This window comes from Spermophilus citellus (assembly GCF_964194105.1).
Source record: "Spermophilus citellus genome assembly, chromosome: 15".
In the NCBI taxonomy this organism is placed as follows: domain Eukaryota; kingdom Metazoa; phylum Chordata; class Mammalia; order Rodentia; family Sciuridae; genus Spermophilus; species Spermophilus citellus.
Window position 1 is genome coordinate 26168156 of NC_138195.1, and position 22202 is coordinate 26190357.

At 34.3% G+C, this 22202-nt stretch overlaps 1 protein-coding gene across 1 annotated transcript in view; it reads right to left on the reverse strand.

Moving 5' to 3' along the window:
- Positions 1 to 8431: 8431 nt before the first annotated feature.
- ATAD1 (ATPase family AAA domain containing 1) overlaps positions 8432 to 22202 on the reverse strand; it is a 54005-nt gene continuing 40234 nt past the window's right edge. The window contains exons 8-10 of the mRNA XM_081268667.1: positions 21906 to 21956; positions 13233 to 13366; positions 8432 to 11262 (exon numbers count right to left, since the gene is read on the reverse strand). Of these exons, the coding sequence (XP_081124793.1) occupies positions 11142 to 11262; positions 13233 to 13366; positions 21906 to 21956 (306 nt within the window). The 3' untranslated portion in view covers positions 8432 to 11141. The remainder of the gene's footprint in view (positions 11263 to 13232; positions 13367 to 21905; positions 21957 to 22202) is intronic.

Consider the following 22202-nt stretch of genomic DNA (forward strand, 5'->3'; position numbering starts at 1 on the left):
TTTCATAAATGTGATGATGACTTGCACACAAATTTTCCATGTACACATAAAGCTTTAACTTTTATAAACTTAATCTACAATGAATTTAATAATAAAAGCCTATGATGATTTATTAGCTATATATAAGAAGAGTCTATGGTTTACTTAGGACACCCAGTTGATGGTGGAGTTTTGGTCATACAAGCTTGTATGTAGCCTTGGCCTATCAGAATTCTACTCAAGAGGGGCTTTTCAGAAGATGGCGGAATAGATTGCTTCCCTGGCAGCTCCATCGAGTGAAACCAAAAAATCAGGCAGGCAGCTTTCAGCAATGTGGGTGAATGAAGAAGAATTAGGGGGGAATTTATTGGAATTTAATATTGGACACTCAAAACATATCAGAAACCCAGAAGAGATTGATTATAATACAGTAAAACTCCTCAGCCCTACAGCTGTGGCAGCAGCTGGAGGCACAAGCCAGAATGGTCCCTCCGTAAACACAGGAAAGCAGTAAGGGAATTAGAGGAACACCCAATTCTCGGTAGGAATGAGGAGAGTCAAGATAGAGTTCAGAGAGCAGAATCATTGCCCAAATAAAAACAGTAAGCTGTGCTGCAAAATATCCTTGTATGCAAAAGAAGCTGCAGAAGATAGAAGGAACCACTTTGCAGCGGAAGCCTGGGGCTGACAGCTGGGGGAGCCAATTTCTAGCAGACCCGAGTCTGGTTTGAAAACAAGCTGGGTAAACCCACAGTGAGTAACAGAGAGTGTGCCTAAGTGACCAGGAGAAAATCAAGTGTGGAGAGAAGTTTACAGGGGAATACTGGTCATGGAAACCCACCTGGCTTCTCCTTCCCCTTTCAGTCCAGCTGCTTGCAGGATTGGCTGGGAGAGAAGTCTCTGACGGGGAATTCAAGAGTGAGGGCAGGGGAGATTGAGTTTGGTGTCTGAATCAGAGACCAGGAATCGTGGGGTCCATAGGCAACACGGTGGCCTAAGAACAGGCTCCTATACCACACAAATAGAACCTAAAGAAGATTCCTGGTGTGCAGTCTTCCAGGGTGGACCAGCAATTGCTGGGCCCTAGAGGTGTTCTGACTTAAAATCTCCAGACCAACTGGCATTCAGAGCCTGGAGCATAACTAAGCCTACACCCCATCTCCAGGATCCTTACCCTAGCAACCTCACCCACCCTGAAGGTGGAGCAAGCTTCATATTCCAAAAACCTACACCTAACTATTGAGAAGGGAAGTTGAGAAACTTTTGAACTCCAACATAAACAACTGTTCAATTTTCATTGAGTTCTTTTTCTTTTTTCTCTCAAATTTTACCGTTTTTTGAATCAATTATTTTTCATGCTTCAATCTGTTGAAGACTGGGATATCTGAATAGTATATTCAGTTTTGTTTTGTAGTCTTTTACTTTTACTTTTTCCTATTTTTAATTTTTTTAAAATTTTACTTTATATTTTTTCTCTCACTTGTCTGTTTCCCTGGATTCTCCATCTCTTTTCTCCTAACAGCCAGCCTCTATTATTCCCTCTATCACTCTTCCTATAATTTCTTATTTATATCCTCTCTCCTCCTTCCTCATAAACATCACATCATACAATACTTCTGTTCTCGCTTTGTCCACCATTTGTAAACCCTTTTGCAGACTTACTGTTTTTATTGTGGGCAATAACTAAATACATCATTTGTTTATTGTGACAAAATTGTAGATGACTTAGTAGTAACTATTTGGTTTAAGGCTGTATATTGTTCGCATAGGGTGCTGTTATTATTTGACTCCCCCTTAAAAGTGAGGTACTGGAAACCTTCAGGGAGGACTACAGGGTAGAAACTGTACTGTGTCAGATCCACTGCTAGATGGGTAGACACACAAATAACATGAAAAAACAAGGGAACAAATTGCCCCAAACAAACTAATATGCTCCAATAATAGAATCCACTGACACCACAGTGGAAGAAACATCAGAAAAGGAGTTTAGAATGTACATAGTTTAACTAATCTGCAAGGTAAAGAATGATGTAAGGAATGAAATCAAAAGATAAAATTCAGGAGATGAAAGATCACTTCAATAGAGATTAGGAAAAGAAATCAAGCAGAAATCCTTGAAATGAAGGAATCAATAAACCAAATTAAAAATTCAATAGAAAGCATCACGAACAGAACAGACCAGTTAGAGAGAGTGTTTCAAGCAATGAAGACAAAATATATAATCTCGAAAATAAATTTGATCATGGAAAGAAGATGTTAAGAGACCATGAACAGAACTTCCAAGAAATATGGGATAACATGAAAAGACAAAATTTAAGATTTATTGGGATAGTTAAACGTGCAGAGACACAAACCAAAGGAATATACAATCTTATCCATGAAATAATATCAGAAAATGTCCCAAACCTAAAGAATGAAATGGAAAATCAAATACAGAAGGCTTACAGGACTTCAAATGTACAAAATTACCACAGACCCCCACACCAATGCTCATTATTATGAAAATGCCTAAAAATATATCATTCAATATGGATTACTAAATAAGCAGGGGTTTCTAGCCTCATATCAGGTAAAGTAGACTTCAAGCCAAAATTAATCAAGAGGGACAAAGAAGGTCACTTCATACTGCTTAAAGGAATTATGTGTCAACAAGACATAACAATTGTAAATATTTATGCCCCAAACAATGAAGCATCTACATACATAAAATAAAACCTTCTCAATTTCAAGAATGAAATAAACCACAACATAATACTGGGTGACTTTAACATACCTCTCTCATCACTGGATAGATATTCCAAACAAAAACTAAACAAAAAAACTGTAGAACTAAATAATACAATCAATAATTTGGACTTAATGAACATACAGAGTACTTCATCCATCAATGATCAAAAATACTTTACAGATCCTTCTGTAAAATAGACAATATATCATGCTACAAAACAACTCTTGGCAAATACACAAAAATAGAGATAATACCTGACATTCTATCATAATAGAATAAAATTAGAAATCAATGATAAAATAAAAAATAGAAGCTACTCTAACATCCAGAGACTATAATATGCTATTGAATGACCAATGGATAGCAGAAGAAATCAGGGATGAAATTCAAAAAATACTTAGTAAATGAGAATAACAACACAACATATTAAAATCTTTGGAACATTATGAAGGCATTCTAAGAGAAAAGCTCATTGCATTGAGCTCATTTATTAAAAGAACAGAAAACAGCCAAATAAATAACCTAACATTACATCTCAAAGCCCTAGAAAAAGAACAAATCAACACCAAAAGCAGCAGAAGACAGGAAATTATTAAAATCAGAGCTGAAATCAATGAAACTGAAACAAAAGAAACTATTCAAAAAAACCCTGACAAAACAAAAAGCTGGTTCTTTGTAAAAATAAATAAAATTGATAAACCCTTTTCCACGCTAACAAAGAAAGAGAAAACTCAAAGTAGTAAAAGTTCATAATGTAAAAGGAACTTTCACATGGACACTATAGAGGAATATAGAAGATAATCACAAACTATTATGAAAATATATACTCCAATAAAATAGAAAATCTTGAAGACATAAATAAATTTCTAGAGACATATGACCCATCCAAACTCAATCAGGAGGACATACACAATTTAAACAGATCAATTTCAAGCAATGAAACAGAAGATGCCATCAAAAGCCTAGCAACTTAATAAAGCCCAGAACCAGATTCTTAGCCAAGTTCTATAAAACCTTCAAAGAAGAATTAACACAAATACTCCTCAAATTATTCCATGAAATAGAAGAGAAGGGAATCCTTCCAAATTCATTCTATGAAGCTTCTATTACCCTGATATCAAAACCAGACAAAGACACATCAAGCAAAGAAAACTACAGACCAATATCCCTGATTAACATAAATGCAAAAGTTCTCAATAAACTTCTTCAAATCACATACAAAAACATATTTAAAAGATCACACACTACAATCAAGTGGGATTCATTCCAGGGATGTGAAGTTGGTTCAACATATGGAAATCAATAAATGTAATTTATTACATCAATAGACTTAAAGACAAGAATTAGATGGTTACCTCAGTATATGCAGAAAAAGAATGACAAAATACAGCACTGCTTCATGTTCAAAACAGTAGAAAAACTAGAAATATAGTGCATGCCTATAACCCCAGCAGCTCAGGAGGCTGAGAAGGAGGATCATGAGTTCAAAGTCAGCCTCAGCAAAAGCAAGGTACTATAAGCAACTCAGTGAGACCCTGTCTCCAAATAAAATACAAAATAGGGCTGGGAATGTGGCTTAGTGGTTGAGTACCCCTGAGATCAAACCCTAGTAACCACCACCCCCCCAAAGGAAAAAAAAAAAAAAAACAGGGATAGGAGGAACGTACTTTAGCATTGTAAAAGCTATGTGTTAAACCCAAGGCCAACATCATTCTATATACAGAAAAATTGAAAGCATTCCCTCTTTCACAAGGATGCTGTCTTTCACCACTTTTATTCAACATTGTCCTTGAAACTGTAGCCAGAGCAATTAGAAGAAATTAAAGGCATTGTGGGGGGAGTGGTGCCTAGGGTTGAGGCTCAGCGGTACAGTGCTCACCTAGCAAGTGTGAGGCCCTGGTTCAATCATAAAAATAAACAAAATAAAGGTATTGTGTCCAACTACAACTAGACAATTTTTTTAAAAAAGGGATACAACTAGAAAAAGAAGAACTCAAACTATCACTGTTTGCCGACAACATAATTCTATATTTAGAAGATCAAAAAAAATTCTACCAAAAAACTTCTAGAACTAATAAGTGATCAACACCCATAAATCAAATGCATTTCTATACATCTGTGATGAATCCACTGAAAGAGAAATTAGGAAAACTACCCCATTCACAATAGCCGCCCCCCCAAAAAATGAAATGAAATACTTGGGAATCAATCTAACAAAAGAAGTGAAAAGCCACTACAATGAAAACTATATAAGACTAAAGAAAGAAAGTGAAGAAGACCTTAGAAGATGAAAAGATCTCCAGTGCTATCAGAGAAAACTAATATTGTCAAATGGCCATACAACCAAAACTGTTAGATTTAAAGCAATTCCTATTAAAATCCCAATAACATTTTTCATAGAAATAGAAAAGCAATCATGAAATTCATTTGGAAAAATAAGAGACCCAGATTAGCCAAGCAATCCTTACCAAGACAAGTGAAGCAGCAGGCATCACAATACCAGACCTTAAACTATACTACAGAGCTATAGTAACAAAAAGGGCATGCTACTGGCACCAAAACAGACATTTAGACTAATGGTACAGAATAGAAGACACAGAGACAAACCCACATAAATACAGTTATATCATTCTAGACAAAGGCACCAAAAACATACACTGGAGAAAAGATAGCCTCTTCAACAAATGGTGCTGGGAAAACTGAAAATTCATATGTAGCAAAATGAAATTAAATCCCTCTCTCTCACCTTGCACAAAACTCAACTCAAAATGAATCATGGACTTAGTCACTAGAACAGAGACCTTACGCCTAATGGAAGAAAAAGTAGGCCCAAATCTCCACCACGTGAGCTTAGGAAATGACTTCCTCAACAAGACTTCTATAGCACAAGAAGTAAAATCAAGAATCAATTAACAGGGACTGGGGTTGTGGCTCAGCGGTAGAGCACTTGCCTCTTATGTGTGAGACCCTGGGTTCGATCCTTAGCACCACATAAAAATGAATAAACAAAATAAAGTTATTGTGCCCATGTATAACTAAAAAAATGTATATATTAAAAAAAGAGAAACAGATAAAATGCATGGTATTATCTCCACCCCTTTATATTTACTGAGGGTTGCCCTATGGCATAATATATGGTCTATTTTTGAGAAGGATCCATGTGCTGCTGAGAAAAAAGTATATCCATTTGATGATGGTTGATATATTCTATATATGTCAGTTAAGTCGAGGTTATTGATTGTGATATTGAGTTCTATAGTTCTATAGTCAACAACAAGTGCTGGCGAGGATGTGGAGAAAAGGGTACACTTGTACATTGCTGGTGGGACTGCAAATTGGTGCGGCCAATTTGGAAAGCAGTTTGGAGATTCCTGGGAAAGATGGGAATGGAACCACCATTTGACCCTGCTATTGCCCTTCTCAGACTATTCCCTGAAGACCTTAAAAGAGCATGCTACAGGGATACTGCCACATCGATGTTCCTAGCAGCACAATTCACAATAGCTAGACTGTGGAACCAACCCAGATGCCCTTCAATAGATGAATGGATAAAAAAATGTGGCATCTATACACAATGGAGTACTATGCAGCAATAAAAAATGACAAAATCATAGAATTTGCAGGGAAATGGATGGCACTAGAGCAGATTATGCTTAGTGAAGCTAGCCAATCCCTAAAAAACAAATACCAAATGTCTTCTTTGATATAATGAGAGCAACTATGAACAGAGCAGGGAGGAAGAGCAGGAAGAAAAGATTAACATTAAACAGAGACATGAGATGGGAGGGAAAGGGAGAGAAAAGGGAAATTGCATGGAAATGAAGGGAGACCCTCATTGCTATACAAAATTACATATAAGAGGTTGTGAGGGGAATGGGAAAATAAACAAGGAGAGAAATGAATTACAGTAGATGGGGTAGAGAGAGAAGATGGGAGGGGAGGGGAGGGGGGATAGTAGGGGATAGGAAAGGTAGCAGAATACAACAATTACTAATAGGGCATTATGTAAAATTGTGGATGTGTAACCGACGTGATTCTGCAATCTGCATTTGGGGTAAAATTGGGGGTTCATAACCCATTTCAATCTAATGTATGAAATATGATATGTCAAGAGCTTTGTAATGTTGTGAACAACCAATAAAAAAATTAAAATTAAAATTAAAATTAAAAAAAAAGAGAAACAATAAACAGGAAGGTTTCAAATTAAAAAGCTTCTTCACAGCAAAGGAAATAATCAAGACCATGAACAGAGCCTACAGAAATAGAGAAATCTTTGCCACCTGCACCTCAGATACAGCTTTGAACTCAAAAAACTAAACCCCCCCAAAAAGAAAAAACAACCCAATCAATAAGTGCGCTAAAGAACTGAACAGATCCTTCATAGAATACAGTCAACAAATATATGAAAAAATGTTCAACGTCTTTAGCAATTAGAGAAATGCAACTTAAAACTACACTGAGACTTCATCTCACTCCAGACAGAATGGCAATTATCAAGAATACAAGCAATAATAAAATGTTGGTGAGTACGTGGGGAAAAGGTACACTCATACATTGCTGGTGGCACTGCAAATTGGTGCAACCACTGTGGGAAGCAGTATGGAGATTCCTCAGAAAACTTGGAATGGAACCACCATTTGACCAGAGATCCCACTCCTCGGTTTATACTCAAAGGACTTAAAATCAGCATACTATAGTGAGGCAGCTACATCAATGTTTATAGCAGCTCAATTCACAATAGCTAAACTATGGAACCAACCTAGGTGCCCTTCAACAGATGGATGGATAAAGAAAATGTGGTACATATACACAATGGAATATTACTTAGCCCTAAAGAAATAAGGCATTTGCTGGTAAATAGATGGAACAGAATATCATGCTAAGTGAAATAAGCCAATCCCAACAAATCAAAGGCTGAATGTCTTCTCTGATATGTGGATCCTAATTCACAATAAGCAGGGCAGTGGTTAGGGAAGAATAGAGGTACTTTGGGATTAGACAGGGGAATGAGGGAAAGGGAAGAGGAATGGGAATAGGAAAGATAGTAGAATGAATCAGACATTACTAGCCTATGTGCATATATGATTACACAATCAATTCTACATCATGTACAACCAGGAGAAGTTATATTCCATATATGATGATATGTCAAAATGCATTCTACTATCATGTATAACTAATTAGAACAAACAAAGATTCTACTCAATATTCGGACTGAAAGAGCAACTAAGAACAAAATCATAAAATGTAAATTATCCAATTTATTTTCCTTATCAGAAGAAAGCTGTAATATTTGCCCACAGACAACATTATTCCAGTAAAAAATTCCTACACAAGACACTGCTGTCATTTTTATTCAAACACAGTCAAGGCTGGAGACATGTGCATCTAGCACCAACGCCATGAGATTATTATGGTTCACACAGAATGTTTAGGTTACCTTAACCCAGCTCTTAATAACATGCTTTCTGGGTCTATCTGCAGGTGGGAGCCTGGATAAGCCAGAAAATGGAAAAACAGTAAAGGCAACGCTGGGTTGATTCAAACACTGGAGTTTCTAACTTCTATTTTAAAAGGAATGGGAGGGCTGGGGATGTGGCTCAAGCGGTAGCGCGCTGGCCTGGCATGCGTGCGGCCCGGGTTCGATCCTCAGCACCACATACAAACAAAGATGTTGTGTCTGCCTAAAAATAAATAAATAAATAAATATTTAAAAAAAAAAAAAAAAGGAATGGGAAAAGCATGAGACACACCAGACTTATCAGAAGTCTTCTGACAATGAAACTTTTAGAGAAACACCACACAAGTGATCCTTTTAATCTCAATTCTCAGAGTGCAGGCCTAGGGATGATGAAAATGGGTTAAGCATGGAGACTGAACCTGGTCAACAGGATGTGTATAAATGTGTAAAAGTAATAACCTTAACAATATGATAGTTAAAATTTCAGCACTATGTTTGTGTCAGACACTGTGATGAGTGCCTTATGTGCATTACCTCACTGTCAAACCCTGTAAGGTGGGTGCTACTGTTGCCCTTATTTTATAGATGAGAAATTGAAGCTTAAACAAGGTAACCAGTTTAAGACAGTGGTGGTATGTACAAACAGTCCCAGCTACATGAGAGGCTAAGGCAGGAGAATCATTTGTGTTCAGGAATTTGAGGCTAGCCTAGGAAATACAGCCAAGTCCCTGCATCTAAAATACAGAAACAAACAATGGTAAAGGTTCAAGAACATATAGTTAATTAATGGGAAGCCTGAATTTAAATTCAAGAAGTCTGATTTTAGACAAAGTACTTTCTTTTCTTTTTTTTTTTTTTTGGTATGGAGGATTGAATCCAGGAGTACTCTTAAGTGTTACCAAAAGCAAAATTTTTCAGAAATCAGAGATCAGACTACATATGTGAAACTTGAGTCCAAAAGAGAGGTAACTACATAATATTAAAAGTTCTTTAAAATCATAGGAAAATAGTTTCTTCATCTTTATGGCCTTAATATGCCTACAAGAGTCACAGTGATTGGGATTAGTGTATTTCTCTGGTTTCATTTGATGACAAAAATCAAGACAAATTCAGTTAGTTACCACAATTGGATATTCTGAATTTAAGATAAAAAGGACATAAGGGGATATATCACCACTGATTTTCAAACAATGTGCCATTAGATTAAAATGAAATGATAACTGAAATTCATATTAAAACAAAGTAATGATTAGATACTAAAATGTATACTATTAAAATATGAAATCTAGATTGCCAGATAAAAATTATCCAAATACAAGTTTTATAACCCGAAACCCCTATAACATTTAAAATAACTGAAAAAGACCAAGGATTAAGTGGAGAAAAATCAAGAGGGACCCCTTTATTACACATTTATAAAACACTAGTATATATACTACAGTTATTAAAAATGGGACAATTTTTCAAATTTTTGGTATCTTATATTTTGCATTCCTTTTTCCATCATGCTTACAATCTTTCATAACTTGCTTTCTGTTACCAAAGTGTTCTGCAACCTCTATCCCACCAGAGTACAAATTAAAGAAAAAACTATTCAATAGGTTCTTGTGAGAGACATTATCAAAGAAACTAAATTAATCCAATAACTCATTAACAACAACTGAGTTTTCAAAAAAATATAATCAAAACAAAAGCATCTAAAACTTAATTTAATCTTTCTGATGATTCAAAAAGCACCTTAAGATTGTGTCGTGCCATTTTACTCATGCTATGTATTTAGGTGCCTATAATAGAATTCTGGTTAGTAGATTTGGAACTAAAAATAAGTTTTGTATGTAGTTACAAAGCAGTAAATAACTACAGATATAATATAGGAATTCTGATGTGTAGTTTTGTACTTAATGAGGCCACAATTTTTAATACATTGAAAATTTTTCAAATTAAAGCTACAAAATGAGTATTCTTAGTACATTTAGTAATAGCTACTTATTTTAAACTATCATTTCATTTTTGGTGACCAAATTATATTTGACCATAATTAAAGGACAAACATTTAAGAAACACATGGTTACAACATTAAACTGTTACATTAAAAGAAGAAAGGAAAATAAGTCATGCACATGAAGGGCACGGAAATTTTTCAAACTTATTCTTTTGAAAGCCTTTCAATCCACCTAAATCAATCAATTTAGAACTTAAAAAGTCTGCTCAATGTGCTTATGAAAAGAGGCAAAATCAGTATTGACCATGTCTGCCTAACAACTATCCAATGCTGATCACTGAACAAGTATTTTTATTTCATTATCCTGTCAGCCATTATGACAAAGCCACGAATATATATTCAGACGTAGCTGATTCAACTGATCAACTGCAGACAAAGAAATGTTCAGTTTAAAAAAGATAAAACAAATGACAATTGGAAATGACTGAATCACTGTACCTATTGGACACAACCTTAAATCTTAGTTTTGCTATATACTATTCCAGTACTTTTGGATTCAGTAGTTGGGGTAAAAAAAAGTTCTATATTCAAACATATCTACAGAATGTCAATAAAAAAATGAGTGGATATATACAATTAATATACACACATACATACTCTCTCTCACACACACACATACATACATATCTAGGAACCAGCACCTACCACATTCCCATTTCTCACTAATGACCCAATGAATCATTTATTACTTTAAGACCAGCTTAGATTCTATAAGGCTATAACAACATATGGCTAAAGAGGTCAAACGCAAGCACCCACACTTGGGCTGGATCAAATTGTTCCTCCTCATGATTTCTGAAAAGTAGTCATGCCATTTACATAACAACTATACCTCAATAACTTAGAATTCAGAGTAAAAAACCATAAACACAGAACTCCCTCAATGTTTTAAGAGCATTCCTTTCACTCTATTTCCATAATAAGAGGGCACACGGAACTAGATCACCAAACTGTACAAATGATCTTTACTCTTAATCTAAACAAACATGTGTTAAAACATTCTGAAATGCTGCATCCTTTGATTTCTTCATCTTTTCAATTGCCCGATGGAGGTCCTGCTGTTGCACAGGCCGAATTTCATCTTCATCATGACTAAAATGCAAACAAATCCAAATAATTTTATAATACATTTCCCTAAAATATGTTACCAACATCTTAAAAAATACACGTGGTAGAAAAATAAGACTGTTAATGATAAAGTCTCTTTTCCCCAAAACAACCACAATTAACACAGCAAATTCTTTCAGGAATTCTATGCATACTCAAGTCATAAGTGATTTTTTAAAGACACTGACTGCTAAAAGATAGGAAATCAATACCAAGAATATAATGTAAGTACAGAATATTACCAAAAAATGAAGATGTTACCCAGTATTGTCAGTTTATCCAAATAGGTATATACATAATTCCCATCAAAAAATTAAAAGTTATTTCTATGAAAATGGAATTGAAAAGTAGCATTTCTAGGTATATACTCATCTACATGTTTAGCTTTTTACAAACTGGAAGTAAAACATCATTAAAAAAAAAAAAAAACAATCCAAGTCCTCCCCACTTAATCATGAGGAAAAAATTAAGCATATTATGCCTCCTATGTAGTTCAAAGGTACTTGATGGAAAAAAAAATTGATAGGGAAAGTTTTGATAACCCAAGTCTATTAGCTGGATTTTTCAATATTGAAATATATAAATTTCAGAAGAGAAAAACATGTCTTCTTATTAAGTAATCTTAAAATTTATGTTGTATAGGTTATTACTTTCTTTTTTTTTTTTTTTTTCCTTTTTTTGTACTGGGGGCTTAACCCAGGGGAGCTTTACCACAGATCTATATCCCCAGTCCTTTTTTATTTTGAGAGAAAATCTTGCTAAGTTGCTGAGGCTGGCATCAAACCTGCAATTATCTGGCGCCAACTTCCCAAGTTGCTGGAATTATAGGCGTATGCCAGTGTACCCAGCTTATTTTTCCATATTTGACAACAATAAAGACCTTTGGAAGGCAGATTCTTTAGCTGCAGAGGTCAAAAGTATTCCCCAACTTGCTAAAGTAGCTGGATTAATCTGGCAACAAATAAAGAGTGTCAACTTCTTCACAATGGAGCTTGAGGAAGTACTATCAATGGAACCAGAATCCTGCATACATAGCTACTGGTTGATAGGGTAGCTTTCACACAAACCCTTCTATACCCACACACACAAAGGTTTTGCAGAAGTGTGCTATAGTAACACCCTATACGTAAGTATAAAACTACCAGAGGCAAATCAGGATCACTTGGACTAAGATCCTCAGGGAGTTCAAGAAGGGAAACTGACAAAGTGGCAAGAGTTTGAGAAGTCATTCAACCTACCCAGCCCCCCTGCAAAGAATACTAGTTTTAAGAGTCTCAGGAATTCTTTGTTAAAGGGTTGCTATTCTGAAAAGAAATGCATAGTAGTACTTATTCAGGGCATGTGACCTTTTGAGAATCTTCCTTAAAGGATAAAGTTAATAGGGCTGAATTATCCCAATCCACCAGTATTCTTGCTGAAATTAAGAATAGTACAAAATTTAATTCTCAAGTTTAACATACTTTGAAATTAGTTTCAAGAAAATTTGGTTTAGTAACAAATGGTTTGTTTAATAACATTATTACTAACAAATTAAAGATTCAGTACCCCTTTCATTTACACATGAAATTCCTGGAAAACAAGACATTCATTTCTATATAACGGAAATTAAGATGCAAAAATTATCTAGGTATGCGAGAGAACTCTCCTAACAGAGACGGGCTTGCCTAGGTTTCTGTCAGCTTTCTGGGACCCACGCCATGGATTACCAGAAGAAATTCAGCTTTTGTCCCCTAGAACCTCTCCACTGCCCTTTCTTCCTTCCTTTAGAACTCCCCTTTAGAAATTTGGGAGAAATAAGGGGGAAATAAATAAGGGGGAAAGGGGAGCTGCTTATTCAAATTTACCTTTTATTCCCCAAGTAGGGTTACTATTATGAAGCAAAATTTCAAAAAACTAAAACTAAAAGCTCTAAAAGGTTTGATAAATACCAGAAACAAGTCTAAATATATACATACCTTTCTTCTGATGTAGAATTAACGTATTCCCTGACACACAGGAGGGCAGCATCTCGACACATTTCTTTTAGGTCACTTCCTGAAAAGCCATCAGTTTCCTGGGCAACCTCTAGCAGGTCTACATGCCTATCCACCTTAAACAAACATGAAACGTGCTTAAGAAACAAATATAAAATATACTGCAAAGGATGCTTCCAAACATCTGTCTCAGAGTTAAAGAAAGTTAAGCATATTGTCAAAGCAGAAACATTAAAAAGTACTTTCAAATTTTAGAATTTTTTTCAATAACCACAAAGTTTAGAAACTTGAAATTCAATTTTCATTATCATTTATCATGATAGAAGTTAGTTTACTGGATACACTGTGGAGTGATGAAGAAGAGTAGACATTCAAGCACTGTTGGGGTTCACTTTTGAACTTCTAAAGAAGATATCAAATTGACATATTTTATAATATATTCAACATACTTGGCATAGAGCTTGCATTTTTAAGTCCAGAGTCCATTACAAAAACCAAAACACTCTATTTAACATTCCTTTTAAATGTGATGCTTTATTTTAGTGCTTACAGTTCTACTCTCCATCCTAAGCTTATAGTCAAGTCAGTTAAGTCAAGGCCAAATAACAGCTTTGGGAGAATAAAAGCATCATCATAAACTTATGGATAAAAAAAATGAACAAGAAGATATATTCATGACTACCATCTATATCTGCTCATGCTACGTTGCCAAGGATATATCCTACTACCTCAGCCTCCCAAGTAGCTGGGATTATAAGTATGCATCACCTTGACCAGCCATTAAGGCTTTCTAAGGTTTTATAATAATAGCACTGGAAAGAGGGAAGAGATGTTATTAATTAGATTTATATCTAAAAAATTGGGGGGTTACCACTAAAGCATACAAAGAGAATTTGTAGCTTTGAAATCAAGAGAGGAAGAGGAAAAAAGGGAGTAAGAAATGCAAGAGCAATACTAATGAACAAAGACTAGGGGGTAGGGGTAGAAAGCAAAGGCATGGGAAAGATTAAAATAAAAATAAACACAAATTTACCAGTAATCATCACAAATAGAATAAATCAGGAAATGACAAGATATTCTGTGTTTATGTTGTTTATGTGTATGTAGTAAAAATGTAGCTGAGGTCTGAAATTCACAACTATGCTAAAGAAAATAGGCTTTGTTTATATTTAAAAAGAAGTTTAAAGTTGAAAATGACATACAAAGCAAACACTGAGAGAAAGTTAATATAGTTCTCGTTACATCAGATCAAACATTTTTATGCAAAATGCTTAACTGGGATGAGAAATCATTATATAAAAAATAATATACCAGAAGAGACAAAAACTCCCTGTACCTTTACATCATGGCCCCAAAACATAATTATGTAAAAAAATGGGCAAATTCACAATAATATTGGGATATTTTTAACATGTCTCATATATTGAAACATCAAAGAATAAATTCTTACAGCCAGTTAAAATTTGCACCTGTGATCTAATGTACTTACATGTATTAGGACTCATACACCTGACCAGAACAACTTAGGACGAAAAGTTTACTTTGGGCTCACAGTTTCAGAGGCACAGTCCATGATCAGTCAACTCCATTGTTCTGGGGCCAAGATGAGGTAGAATGCATGGAGGAAAGAAATGGTGGAAGAAAGCTTCTCAGCTCGTGGCAGTCAGGAAGCAGAGAGTGAGTTCGAGGTGCCAGGAACAAAATATAAATCCTAAAGGCATGCCCCCAGTGACCCATTTCCTTCAGTTATACCCTACCTGCCTATAGTCATCACAGAGTACAGTAGTCCTTTCAAATTATTAATTCATCAAGCAGATTAACCCACTCACTAGGTTTTAGCTCTCGTAATCTAAGCATTTCACCTTTGAACATTCCCGATTTGCCTAACATGAGTTTTTTGGAGGGGATACTTCATATCTAAACTATAACCACACATAAACCTTGCAAACACATTACAGGAATTCGGCATATAATTTAGATATTAGTCCTTTTTGGTTATAGGGTTGTAAATGTTTTTCCAATGACTTGTTTTTTCACTTTGTTCATGTTATCTTGTCATAGAGAAGATTTAAGTCTGTTATAGTCAGATTTGTCTATTCTCTTTGTAGTTTTCACTTTTTTGTTTCAGGGACTCTTCTTTGTACATCAACAGATACATACAAGGATCCAATTTCTTTAACATTTGTAATAGTAAAAAATAAATAACCTACACCTATGCAAATGTAAGGCATCTACTCTCAAATATTAATTAAATTGATATTCACTGTCAACTTCAGGAAAGTAGGTTAGATGGTGATAGGGGTGTGGGTAGAGATAGGTTGCTAAATTTGATCTAAATTTGAAAGAAGTTAGTTGTCTGTCTATAACTTAAAAAAAAAAAAAAGAAAAAGAAAAAAAGAAAATTCTAGTCATGGGGGAGCAAGTTAGTTAACAGAGAAAGCATAGCCTAATGGTTCAGAGAAAGGTTCCATCACTTCTTTGTGTGATTCTGAACAAATTTTTATATAACTTGTCTGGGTTTCAGTCTCCTCAACTATAAAACAGAGCTAATATGTACTCCTTGTAGGACTGAGTAGTATATAAAACAAGGCACAATTCACAGCAGTGCTGGTACATAGCAAGCACTCCAAAAGTACCCCCCTCTTTTTTTTACTGTAGAATAATAGACATTAGACAAATCATGAATGGAAATTCTTTTCATTAAGCAATAAAGCCAATTCCCAAATTGAAGATTTTTGAGAATTGGTAACAATATTAGAGCATATTAAGAGACTTCTAAAATAACTTGAGGGCTGGGGATGTGGCTCAAGCGGTAGCGCGCTCGCCTGGCATGCGTGCGGCCTGGGTTCGATCCTCAGCACCACATACAAACAAAGATGTTGTGTCCGCCGAAAACTAAAAAATAAATATTAAAATTCTCTCTGGCTCTCTCACTCTCTCTTTATAAATAAATAAATAAATAAACAAATAAATAAATAAATAAATAAAGGCCCTCCTGTGTTCTGCAGCACCATGTGATATTCTTTATAAATAAATAAATAAATAAAATAACTTGAAAGAAAAGCACTTGTTTATATAGGTATTTACTTTACCTAAAATTAACTGTACACTTAATATGCATATTACTCTAAGTAGTTTACATACAAAAATCTAATTAAATTCTCAAAATGATTCCATTAGATTGTTGGCATCTAATTTCCAAAAGGAAAAAAAAATGAGGCATAAATATACTGAACAGTATGACCAAGCAGGGAATGGTCAAGCCAGAATATGGGAGACTCTCAGGTCTGTCTCTGAAGCCCATGCCTGTTAATTATTTCTGTTTAAATTCAGATAAGTTTGTATAGGGGAAAAAAGTGACCTCCTTACTTTACAGTCAGACATGATACTTTTATTATATAAATTTTATTAGCGTTAATTCTTTTTACACTTAAAATTTTAAGCCAAAACTACTACCCTACTTTAAAAACTTATTTATTTTATTTGGTACTAGGGACTGGACCCAAGGGAGCTTTACCACTGAGCTACATCCCCAGACCTTTTAATTTTTTAAATTTTGAGACAGGGATTTGCTATATTGCTCAGGCTGGCTTTGAACCCTCTTGCCTTAGCCTCCCAAGTAGTTGGGATTACAGGTGTGTACCACTGCACCCAGCTTACCCTTTCTTTTTAAAAGAAAGCAAATAATGTTATGGAATATCTATTAATAAAGAACTGTAAGAGTGGAACACAGGATCATTTTAAGAGTATCAATCTTTTCTTCAGAGAACATAAACTCAAAAAATATAAAAGTCTGCTACTTTATTTCTATCAATAAACGCTTATTTATTCAGTAATGTAAAAACAGCAATGGTACTCACTTGTGCTACTGATGTGAAGCATCTTTAAAAAAAGTAAATAAATTTCTTTCATATTTTATTGAAGGAGCAATCTGCCTTCAGCATATAAATATTAGCTAGTAGGAAATGAGATGTTCCCATGTCAGCAATTATCTGGAAAACACTCATATTTTGCATCATAAAACTGATTAGAGACTAATCATTTGTGCTTTCATGAATAAGAAACAGAATGCTACAAACTTCCTGTGCCCATGACAAATGTAATTCTAAAAGAATTTCCAAAGACATTGCTATTAAAAAAAAATCACACAAAACAATATTGAAACAGAAATTTCATCATTTACACTGTTGATATATATTTAAATATATAAATCATCTACATTATCTATATCTTTACTAGATACATACATGTGGTTTAAAAACATGGTTAACTTTCAGTTACGCAATACAATATCTCATTACATTTTTTTAAAGTTAAATAAATTATACTGATAATCTGAAATCTCTGCAAAGTTGTCAAGAACTATCTCCTAATATCTGTTCAATTTCTAGGCACAACATAGTCGACCTATCTCCTCTGTTTATTTCTCCTGCTGATGTCTATTCTTGAGAAAGATTTATAAACTGTGTTTTATCTAAATAGTACTGCAACTACACAATATCTTTCTGAAAGCAGTTACCAAATATTCAATTAAAAGGCAAAATGTAATTTGCATTTTTTATCTAAGACAGGAATTCCTTACTAATATGGAAGATTTAGGAATTTCTCTGAAATCAAACAAAATATTCCATGCAAATATGTTGCTGTCTTAGGAAAGACTAGAGCTTTTATCTCATTCTTAAAAGACTCTACCACTCCCAAAATGGTTAAAACCATGGATCTGTAATCTTTGTAATTTATTCTGATCTTTGTAATTTGATAGGTTCTTTAATCTTTTTCATATTACTGCTCTGCTTTAAGTAAGTGGCCCAAATTCATGTGTCAGAAACTTAATCCTCACCTCAGTAGTATTGAGACCTCACGGGATTGGAGCCCTCAAGAATGGTTTAATGTTGGGCTGGGGTTGTGACTCAGCAGTAGAGTACTCACCTAGCAAGTACGAGGCCCTGGGTTCTATCCTCAGCACCACATAAAAATAAATAAATAACGGTACTGTGTACAACTACAACTAAAAAATAAATATATATATAAAAAAGAATGGTTTAATGTCACCATGGGAGTGGGTAAGTTACTGAGTATGCAGGCTGTTAGAGAGATCCACCACTCATACTTTTACTTTTGCACATGTGTTCAATTGCCCTTCGGCTTTTCTGCCATTATATACAGTATGAAAGCCCGCACTATCCATTGTCACCATGCCTTTAGACTTCCCAGGTTCCAGAACTGTGAGCTAAATAAGCTTCTGTTATAGCAATGGAAAAATGACTAGAACAGTTATTCTGATATACTTTAGAACCCTGCTGAAACATAAGGAAGAATTAATCAGAAAGAATATTTGCTATGGGATAGAAAGATTTAACACCAAGAAGATCTCAATTCTCTTGAATAATTATCCACTAAAAATATTAACTTTTTTCCCTCCAAAAGGCAAACTGATTTTAAACTTCATGAAAAATAAATAGATAGATAGATAGATAGATAGATAGATAGAATGGGAATAGGAATAAATAAATAAATAATAGGGATAGAAAAACAACATGGGGTAGTTCCACTAGATATTATAACTTATAAAGCCACAATAATTAAAACAGTGTGTTGCCAGTGTACACAAACACAAAAGACCAATGACCTGAATTCAAAGTCCAAAACACAGCCAAAATGTGAAAATTCAATAAAGAAAAAGATGGCCTATTCAATAATTGGTGTTAGGACAAATGAATTCCCATCTTAAAAAAAATAAAATAAAAGCAAATTTGGATTCATACTGCACATTACCTATTCAGATAAATTCCAAATACAGCAAAGATTTACTTACTTACTTATTAATTTGAACCCTCTGAACTACATCCCCAGCTCTTTTTTGTCCTCTCCTTTTTTTCCCCCCAATATTGGGAATTGAACCCAAGGCCTTACATGTGCTAGGTAAGCACTCTACTACTGACCTACATTCCCAGTCCATCCTGTCTTTTTTTATACATTTTCAAATTTGAACAAATTAAAAAAAATTCTTTCAATTTTGAGATAGTCTCAAAAGTTGCCCAGGCTAGCTTTCCTTGCACTCATACTCCTCCAGCCTCAGTCTTCCAATAGCTGGGATTAAAGATGCATGCCACCATATCTAGCTCCTTATACCCAAGATTTAAATATAAAACATAAAACCACAGCCACCATGATATTATATATCTCCTGATGGAAGAATATAAGCTCACCTAAGAAGTAGTCCTGTCCTGTCTTTTCTATCAACCTGAACTTAAATATTACCAGTCTCCTAACCCAACTACCAAATTTAGAGGGTAACTGTCTGTATAAACAGCAAAATCTGGACGGTGGAAAATAATTCAAAAGGGAGGGGGAGCCAAAAAAAAAAAAAAAAAAGAAGAAGAAGAAGAGAAATGAAACTTTAGTTTATACATTAAACAAGACTTTAAAAAAAGTACCAAATAACTGCAAATTATGAACTCAATATAGATAATCAAGTCAAACAAAAACCGCTAAAAAAAATCAAGACATTTAGGAGACAATTAAAAATTTGAACAGATTAGACAATGATAACTAAATTTTTGTTAGATGGATTATTAACAAGGTTATACAAATACAATACAATACAATGAAATATTTACAGATGTAACACAATGGGAAATGTGGGAAGTTAGGAAGTGAGATATGAAAGGAGAAGTAGATACCGATGGGTTCAAGAAAGGAAGTAAGCCACAGACATACAAATATCCTGGACTAGGGAAATCTATTTTACTTTCTTAGTTTTAGTATTGAGTTCAAACAGTGAGTTTAGATATCAAAAATATATTTGGGGGCTAGGGATGTGGTTCAGTGGTAGAGTACTTGCCAAGCACATGTGAGGCACTGGGTTCGATCCCCAGTACCACATTTTAAAAAAACAAAATAAACAAAATAAAGGTATTGTGTGCATCTACAACTAAAAATATTTTTAAAGTAAAAATTAAAAAATATATATTCAGGTTGATAGAGAGAGGAGACAGGACTTCTTAGGTGAAATTATATTCTTCCATCAGGAGATATATAATATCTTGATGGCTTTGATTTTGTTTTACTTTAAAAATAAAAATATTAAAATTAAAAATATATGGAATTTTAGAAAAACAAGTAACAAGAACTTAGAAAATATGGAAAATTCTTTTGTAAACCTGAGAAGAGAAAAGGATCTTAAAAATTATCAATAAAATCAAAAGATGAACTTGGAAACTTTGTCAAATCATACAAAGGACAAATCTCCCTAATACAGAATTTCTACAAATCTTTATAAAAAGGAACAATTCAATAGAAAATGAGTGAGGCTAATGCAGGAGGATACAGGTTTGAAGCCAGCCCCAGCAATTTAGCAAGACTGTATACAACCTAGTGACACCCTGTCTCAAAATAAAAAATAAAAAGGGCTAGGGATGAGGCTCAGTGGTTAAGTGCTCCTGGGTTCAGTTCTTTGTACAAAAAAAATGGGGGGCGGGAGCGTGGAGGGATTTATAGGGGGAAAAAAAAGTCAAACTCCTCTTAAAAATATATAGCAATACTCACTTCATCTCTAAAGAATGCAAATTAAAACTTTAATGAGATAACTATTTTCTAACCCATCATGTTGGCACAAAATTCTATAACATTCTTTGCCGAAGCTATAAGAAAAGAGGTACTCCAATATTGCCAGTATGAGAATAAACTTTCACAGACAATTTGGCAAGAGCTACCAAAACAGAAAGAAATACCCTGTCCTTAGATTTAGCGATTTCTCTTCTGTAAAAATTTGCTTTACTAATATTCTGGTACAAGGTTATTCAATGCAATATTTTTATAATAATGAAAGACTAGAATCAACCTGAATGTCCTTCAATATGGCACTGATTAAAAACATTACATTGTAGTTATACAATAGAATCCCAGCAATATAAAGAGAGAGAGCAGAATAAGAAAAATATATGCTAATATGGAAAGACCTCGAAGATAAGAAAGCAATGACCAGAATAGTGAAATGACTTGTTAACATGGTTTATATTTTTTAAAAAAGGAGGAATAACACTATATTTTAATTTGCTTATAAAGACATAACAACAATTTCAAAGTACAGAATACAAGGAAGGGAGAATTTTCCCTGTATACCATTCAATATATGTATTTTAATGTTTGAAACATTTGACTATATGGCCTATTAAAAAAACACAACTTAAATACAAAAGATATTGAAGGGGCTGGGGTTGTAGCTCAGTGGTAGAGCACCTGCCTCACACATGTGAGGCACTGGGTTCAATTCTAAGCACCACATAAAAATAACAAAGATTTTTTTAAGATATTGAAGATTTCTCTTAAATCTAAATTCCAACTTCAAAAAATATTTTCAACTAAGTAGAAACAAGACGCAAAACAAAAAATTTATTTTCTTTACAAAAATAAATGTTCTTATGTAACCACAGAATGGTCTAAAAAATATTAAAGAGTATTAATACAAAAACATGAAGCTCACCTTAACTAGTTCAAAGGTACTGAGTTACAGGAGCAAACTACAGTTTTACAGTAATTTTGATCAAGTTCAAAATTACATGATTTTCAGACACCTCATTCATTCCTCTTTAAAATAATTTTATGAACATAAACACCACATTATAGAATGAGGAAAAATTATTTTCTACTTACATTTTCATTTTTCAAGATGAGCTTCAAGATTGCTTCTCTTTGTTTTAGAGCCTAAATGCAGAATAATTTCAGTTAGCATTTTTTTTAAAGGACCAATTAGTTTTCCTAATTCTTCTTCCCTTGTGAACTATGTGATGATACCTAAACAAAATGACAGAAACTTTCTGTACATAGTGGCACATGACTGTCATCCCAGTAACTTGGAAGCTTAGGAGGATGGCAAGTTTGAGGGCAGTCTCAGCAACTTAGTGAAACCTCTCTCAAAAAGGCGGGGCAGGGTACTGGTGATATCGCTCA